The following is a 7,513-nucleotide window of genomic DNA, read 5'->3' on the forward strand; positions in this document are numbered from 1 at the left end:
AACATTTCACAACACTAATGTCTTCTCTAAAGCTGGGATCTGAGGCCTTCCTTCCATGTGTTGTTGGACTCAAACTCCCATCAGCGCCTGTCAGCATGGCCAATGGTTAGGGATGAGGGGATCTGTAGTCCCAACATCATCAGGACAGCCACAGGTTCCCCATTCCTGTGACAGAGGATCAAATCATTTATAAAGCAGGTGAAAAGTAAAGGTAAAGGACCCCTGGACGGTTAAGTCCGGTCAAAGGCGACTATGGGGTTGCAGCGCTCATCTCGCTTTTCAGGCCATGGGAGCCGGCGTTTGTCCACAGACAGCTTTTTGGGTCATGTAGCCAGCATGACTAAACAGTATCTGGCGCAACAGGACACTGTGACGGAAACCAGAGCACACAAAAACACTGTTTACCTTCCTGACGCAATAGTACCTAGTTATCTACTTGCACTGGCATGCTTTCAAACTGCTAGGTTGGCAGGAGCTGGGACAGAGCAACAGGAGCTTACCCCGTTCATGAGGATTCAAACTGCCGACCCAATCAGCAAGCCCAAGAGGTTTAGACCACAGAGTGGCAGGAGGTATGGCCCTGGCATTCTCTGCATGTTGAAAAAGTCAGCCATGTTGTGGCTGCCTGTTTTAAGAATGCCTTACTGCACTGCCATATGAGGAGGTCAATTTTATAAGTGCAATATGACCATCTTAGAAGTAGAAGCCGCCATGCGACGAAGTGTTCCATACCCCATACCTCCTCTAAAGGTCATTAGGGAAGCGATAAAACCTATAATGCATGATGATATCAGCTTATCGTCTTTACTTGTCATAGATAATGTGGTAGATGTTGTGGGGCTAAGGTGAGATATGGTGGAGAATCTAAGTCCTGGCAGTAAACTCAGCCATGGCTAAGAAGATACCAGAGAGTCAAGCAATGGTAGATGAGACAAAACAACAACAACAAAAAAGAACCTGAGAGCCTATTTATGCTATAATTTTATATCAGTTTTGTACCAATTTCCTGTCCTGTCTTCCCCAAAGAACCCTGGAAACTGTGGTTTGGTGGATACACAGAGAATCCTCTATAAAGAGATTCCTAACCCTTTAGATCAGAAGAATCCTTATTTGCATCAGCCACTAGCCATAGCAATAAAATAAAATGTACTGAAGATAGAGATAAAAACATAACATACAAAATACATTTTGGAGGCTTACCTAACCTTTTATAAAACCAGCTTTTTGGGATGAAGAAATGTCACTTTTAAGCCAATTTTAGACTCCAGCCCCAAGTAAGCTCACCTGGCAGCACGTTCCATTGAGTGACACAGAGCTTAGGTAAAGGTAAAGGTAAAGGTACCCCTGCCCGTACGGGCCAGTCTTGACAGACTCTGGGGTTGTGCGCCCATCTCACTCAGGAGGCCAGGGGCCAGCGCTGTCCAGAGACACTTCCGGGTCACGTGGCCAGCGTGACATCGCTGCTCTGGCAAGCCAGAGCCACACATGGAAACGCCGTTTACCTTCCCGCTGGTAAGCAGTCCCTATTTATCTACTTGCACCCGGAGGTGCTTTTGAACTGCTAGGTTGGCAGGCGCTGGGACCGAGCAGCGGGAGCGCACCCCGCCGCAGGGATTCGAACCGCCAACCTTTCGATCGGCAAGTCCTAGGCGCTGAGGCTTTAACCCACAGCGCCACCTGCTTACTCGCAAGTAAATGAACATCGAATTGGTGGCATATCTGTGGTGGAATTGTGCCAAGAAAAACCAAGGAGAGCTGCCTCTTCCATTGAAGTGAATGAGCAGCCATCGCTCCACCACATCTCTGTGTGTGTTCCACTCTAGGCCAGGAGTGTACTGAAGCGAAACCATTTTAAAACCTTGAAATCAAAGTAAGGATCTAGTCCATCTGATGTTATAGGAAAGAAATACAAGAGAGAGAGAAATAATACTATTACACACCATCCCAATCTATGTGCGGTGTGAGATTCCGGGGGTACTAGGTGTGCTTACCAGGGTTTATTGTTTTCTTTTCCATTCTGGGCAATGAGGTACCATGGAGAAATGTGGTGACTTTATGATCTATAGTTCATTTACACATATATACAACCTGCGTCTAGCTGGAGGGAATTCCCAGCATCACACTTCCAAGAGATTGTCCTGCTTCTCCCATAGTTGCAACAGCATTTAGCTGCAAAACACAGATATCAGCCTCTTTCGCTGTTACAGCCTGTCATAGTCAGCCTGTAAGGAGTTCTGATCCAGCCTGCAAACAGACCTTCCTGCTAGCTTACATCAGGCCCAGCGAAAATCCTAAACCTTTTTCAAACCTTTTTGTCTCTGCCCTTGGTGTCTGGTACTGAATGTCTTGATGGCTCATATTTTGTTATGTTATTGCTGGTCTTTCAAGGCTGGCACAAGTGTTTGGCACAGCTTACTCAAACCTTGATTAATTCTAACATTTACTATGAAGGGAAGATCTAGCACCCAGGAGTTTAAGGGATCCTTGTCCTCACAAACTTATAATAATTATTATCGAAGAACCAGGTGTGCTTTTCCGGCTAGTGATCGTTTTACTAGTTCCATGCTCACATTAAAAAAATGAACTATTTAAAATGCAATTTCATGCAGCATTTGATTTGTGAGCTATCACCAAAGTGCATTTTGTCTGCTGTGTTAAGCCACATAGTCATAATTTGTCCTCTGTAATTTTTCAGCCGATTACAATGCAAAAGAAATCGGGGGCAAAGCTATCTGAATCCAGCTTTTCAGTTAATAATTCAATGAGACCGCAGGCATGATAAAGACCTTTATAAATTATTTTGCTCACCGTCCACAGACAATACACAATGCTAGTCCTGGAAACTGCCTTGCCATTGCAGATTTAAAAAATTCAGCAACTATTTGCTGGCACAATCCTACATTTGAGAACTTTTAAGTAGTTTTGTACTTTGTTGGAGTCTCTCCTGAAGCAATGGATAAACTCATAGTCACTCATTAAATTGCCTTCATTATTAATGGATAAACCAGCTGCTTCGGAGGATCCCACGCTGCTGAGCGAATTGCTGAAAATCCCCATTGATTGCATCTGAATAAAAGAAAGAAAAATGAAATGAAATGAAGACAGGATGTACACAAAACCAAACCTACATTCCTGAAAAAAATAATGATAGGACTAGAGTTAAAAATATCAGAATCAGAGTTCATGAAATATTCAGTAATGAATAGTTTTAACCAATGTGCTCAGAAATAACTGACATGGCATTATTCTAAACTTTCAAGACTAGCATTTTAGCATTAAACTAGAAATGTGGAAGTAGTACCAGGGATTTACATAGGCTGTGCCTTAAATGCAGAAGCACAGAATTTTATTTTTTATTAAAAGAAATACCGTGGTAATCTCAGCATTCATTTAAAACAGCATAAGTTTCTAGTCCTTACAGATTATAGAAATGGTGGATTGGGCAGGGAGAACTGAGAAGGATTTCCAATAGTTAGGAAGCCAGGATTGCAGCATAGTTCTTTGCCTCTTCTAGTGACCACAGAGAAGAATAAATATTCATGGAATCCCATGTAAAAATCCATTCATAGCTGACTTTTTGATACTATACTTCTACCACTTGGGGCGTTCACTGGAAATTTCAAGGTGGAGAAAGCCAGGTTTATAGGATGCTAACTTGGGCTGAAAGCCTCAGAAGTAAGTGCTATTGAACTCAATGGGGCTTGTTTCTAGGTAAGTGATGTCAGGCTTACAGCTATGGACAAAGAGCATTCTTTCTCACAGGGATACTTTAGAAAACTTATACCAATGGGATCTCTTCACTAAGCACCCTTTGCTTCTCTGTTGAGCTCTTGAGATTCTCCTGAGGCTCCGCCCCCTCCTTAGCCACACCTCCTCTTCCCAGGCCACACCCCTCTCCAGCCTGCTTCATACTCTCCTTGACTGCTGTTTGCCTGCCTGGAATTTGTTCTTGAACTCTGGTAAGGACACGTGGTTCTTAAAAGGCTTAGAAGGGAATGAAGGCTGGGAAAAGGCTGAAAAAGATCCCTAAGTCCTATTGTAAGGCTTGTTTCCCACAGGGCACAACATACAAGTCACAAGCAAAGTTCGGTTCTGCCTGAATTTAACCAAACTAGCCTTCTCCGTGATTTTTTCCACTCCCGTCTCCAGCTCCTGCACCATGTTGCTGATTTCCTTGGCTTTGTGCAGGTTCCCATCCGACAATTTAGGACGATGGACTCTGCTCTGGTCAAAGTGGGACAGAGGCTCTTTCCAGGCTTGCAAAAGCCTTAGGATCAATTGCGTTAGCTCTTCTCTCTGAGCGTACAAGAGAGACAGATAAAAGAAGACAAATATCAATTTGCCTTGGCTGTCCTTTCAATCCCTGTTCCCTTCCAGAATATTCAGCATTGTGAGTTGGGTCAAGACTCCCCATGAGTGAAAATTCTGCTCATGGGATGCTCTGCTGAAGGAAGCAGAGGAGGTGAGTCCCCCTCCACACCCCAATTCCTCCTTCACCTTGCACCTCCCAACGCCACCTCCCATGCTGTTCCAAAGGGTGCACTGATCTTTCATGGCAGCTTTTTTGGGGGTGAGGGCACAGGGATGGTGGTCAGTGAAAACTGCTTCCTTCTTCCTCTGGTGCAAGCATGGCCAACATGGTGGCTTCCAGGTGTTGGACTCCAACTCCCATCAGCCATGGCCAGTGTTACCAATGGTCAGAGATGATGGGAGTTGCAGTCCGGCAATATCTGGAGGGCACCACGCTGACTGACTCTAGTGGGAGAGAAAAAGAGACCGTTTTTGTGACTGAAAGAAGGAAGAGGGCAAGGGAGATGGTAAACAGGAAAGAGGAAGGGATGAGATGAAGAGGAAGGGAGATTAGAAGGCGACTAGCACAGCCCTGAACTCTTCAAGCTAGACAGGTGAGAAATGATGAAAAATTACAGAGAGCTGCAGGAGGAGAGACAAGTGGTAGAGAAGAGGAAGTAGGGAGAGGAAGAATATGAGGTTAGACCATATGGCTCTGTGGAAAGAAGCAAAGACATGGGCAGAGTGCAAAAAGGAGAGAGGTGGTGGGCCAGGCATCAGCAGAGGAGCAAAGGTGGAGGAGAGCCACTGAGGATTCCCAAAGGTTGGTGTAGATCAGAGAGGTGCATGTTGTAATACAACTTGACAAAGTTAATGGCAGAGGAGAAGGAAGAGGGAGCATAAATTTAATGTGGATGCAGGCAGCCAACTCTTCCTCCAGAACATGAGCGGTTTTTGGCATTCTAGTGCAATGAATTCACTTACTTAAAAAACAACAACCAACAACCACATTTTGCGATAATGAAAGTGCACTGGATAGAGTGGGGCATTTGATTGACACAATGTTGTAGAACCTCCCCACCAAATGTTAGATATAGTGTCACCTCCACAAAAGCTTTCTGTAAGCAAATCCAAATGGGTCCCCAATAAAACGTGGGCATCATAGAACCTCCCCCCCCCCAAATTGGGCAAACAAATCAAGTTGAATAATCACTAAAAAGTTGTATGGAAGTGATGTTTGTCAGAGAGACTGCGCTTGCAGGATCCACTGGTTGTCTAGTGGCCAAGTCCCTTGCCCCCAAACTGGGTAACTGGCTACATCAGCAATGTAGATCATGCCCTGTTGTACTTACTGGCATTTTCTGAACATATTCTTTGGCATTGGGAGTCAACAACCAGGAGGTGTGGCATTTGCCAACAGATTTGGTCAGCTCGTTCCCACCAGGTAGAAAATATTTCCCCTGCAAATGAAAGAAGAAGGTCTCAGGAGTTAATTTGCCAGAGCATAGATCTTTTCCACAGTCGACAGCTTGAGGAGGCTGCATGGATAGGACAGCACCTAATACTTTCCTGATGGCACAACAAAACCAGATGTTGTCTGGTACCATGTGCATCCAAAGGTACTGTATTGCACCCAACAGCTACAGCTCCCAAAATACATATGAGGAAATAGCTATTGAACTCACAGGTTTGCAAGCGATGCACACGGAGGCTTCATGTTCAGGAAGATGGGGTTATGAAATAAAGATTGCTATCCTAGCATTATCCATCCATCTTTTCATTTTAATCCCACCTGTCCTCAAAGGAGCTCAAGGCAGTCTACATAGTTCTCCCCTGCCCTCTAACTCTCACAACAGCCCTGCGAGGTCGGTTAGGCTGGGAAAAAGTGACGTCCCCCCTAAACCACAGCAGTGAGCTTTAAGTAAGAGTGGCAATTTGAAGCTGGTTCTGCCCCAGATCTCTAACCACTACATCACAATGGCTTTTAAACTTCTGAAAGGAAGATATGAGTAGGTGTCTATATGTGTATATGTGTGTGTACACACAAAAAACAAAACAAAAACAAACACACACACACACACATTTATATGGGGTGGGAAAGAACATTTGAATACTATAAATATGCACATGATTGGGCAGTTAGTCTTCTGTGTTCAACCATTATTATTTATTAAATTTTTATACCTAGTGCTGCCATGAGTCCAGGATTTTCTGGACATTGCCAGGATTTCAAAGGCGGAAGTGACACCCGGGGTGGAATTTCTGGAAGGTGGAATTTTGGAGTTTTCCTGGAAAAAAAACCACCTCAGCAACTTTGGGGGTGTCTGGATTTTTTACTTCTTGAAATATGGCAACCCTATAGCCGCAGGTCTCAGGGTGTTTCACACCATAAAATTATTTCACACCATAAAATTACAATATAAAAACACATAATATATATTGTTTATATATATATAAACAAGAACAACGCCATAATTTCCCCCCTCCTTCCGCCACACATTTTAAAATCAACCCACTTCGAGACTGGAAGTAAGGGGGCGCAGGGGTGGGAAATTGGGACAAGCCCAGAAACTCACCACCAGATCTAAGTGGAGGGCTGTGGAGAGCCTGTAGATCCTGTTGGAGTGCAGGATGACCCGGTCGAAGAGATCAGCCACAGCTAAGAAGCGGCAGTCGGCGTCTTCCCCGGCACACTCGGCCGCGGAGCAGCCTCCTCCCAGCGGCTTCTCGAGCGCCCACAGCAAGAGCAGCACCGGCCAAGCGACACCTGCAGGGAGCAGAGCGGAGCGCGTGGGCGGGCCAATCGCGCAGCGCCGTCGCCGGAGACGCACCAATCGCAGCTCGGCCCGCCCGCCCAGTGCCCGCCTCTTACCTTCCTTGGCGGCGTCCTGCGCGGGCCGCATGCTGGTGTTGCTGCTGCTGCCAACTTGGACGCGGGCGGCGGCGGCGGTCCATTGCGACCCCCTCGCTGGTGGAGAGGCCCTTTATACGGTACGAGCGAGCGGAGCGGAGGCGCCGGGAGGTCGCTTAGTCATTCCTCGCTCTCCCTCTTCCTTCCGTCGGATTTGCAAAGCTGGCAGCGAAGATTTACCCGATCGTGCGGAGCGTTGGCTCCAGGGCAGAGCAAGCAGAGCGGCAGTCCTTAAAGGAACTCTGGGCTGCGCGCAAAAGAAACGCGGGCGAGGGAAAGAGGAGCCTCGGAGGTGGTCTGCTGGTTGCGCAA

At 46.1% G+C, this 7,513-nt stretch overlaps 1 protein-coding gene across 1 annotated transcript; it reads right to left on the reverse strand.

Moving 5' to 3' along the window:
- Positions 1-2,234: 2,234 nt before the first annotated feature.
- Positions 2,235-7,204, reverse strand: LOC310825781 (prolactin-like). The gene is made up of 5 exons (XM_083699582.1): positions 7,163-7,204; positions 6,867-7,057; positions 5,643-5,750; positions 4,117-4,296; positions 2,235-3,066 (listed from the first exon to the last, which is right to left on the reverse strand). The coding sequence occupies exons 1-5, from the start codon at positions 7,191-7,193 to the stop codon at positions 2,872-2,874; spliced, it is 705 nt and encodes a 234-aa protein (XP_083555708.1). The 5' UTR covers positions 7,194-7,204; the 3' UTR covers positions 2,235-2,871.
- Between the last annotated feature and the right edge of the window lie 309 nt (positions 7,205-7,513).

This window comes from Podarcis gaigeae (assembly GCF_964106915.1).
Source record: "Podarcis gaigeae genome assembly, chromosome: 10".
NCBI classification, from domain to species: Eukaryota; Metazoa; Chordata; class Lepidosauria; order Squamata; family Lacertidae; genus Podarcis; species Podarcis gaigeae.

Bases quoted from the DNA above. Each gene is read 5' to 3' on its own strand.
- LOC310825781 (XM_083699582.1), bottom strand. From the start codon at position 7,193: ATGCGGCCCGCGCAGGACGCCGCCAAGGAAG. The intron at 7,058-7,162 runs GTAAGAGGCGGG...TGCTCCCTGCAG, and splicing joins GCAGGACGCCGCCAAGGAAG to GTGTCGCTTGGCCGGTGCTG. The intron at 4,297-5,642 runs GTAAGTACAACA...TTGTACGCTCAG, and splicing joins AATATGTTCAGAAAATGCCA to AGAGAAGAGCTAACGCAATT.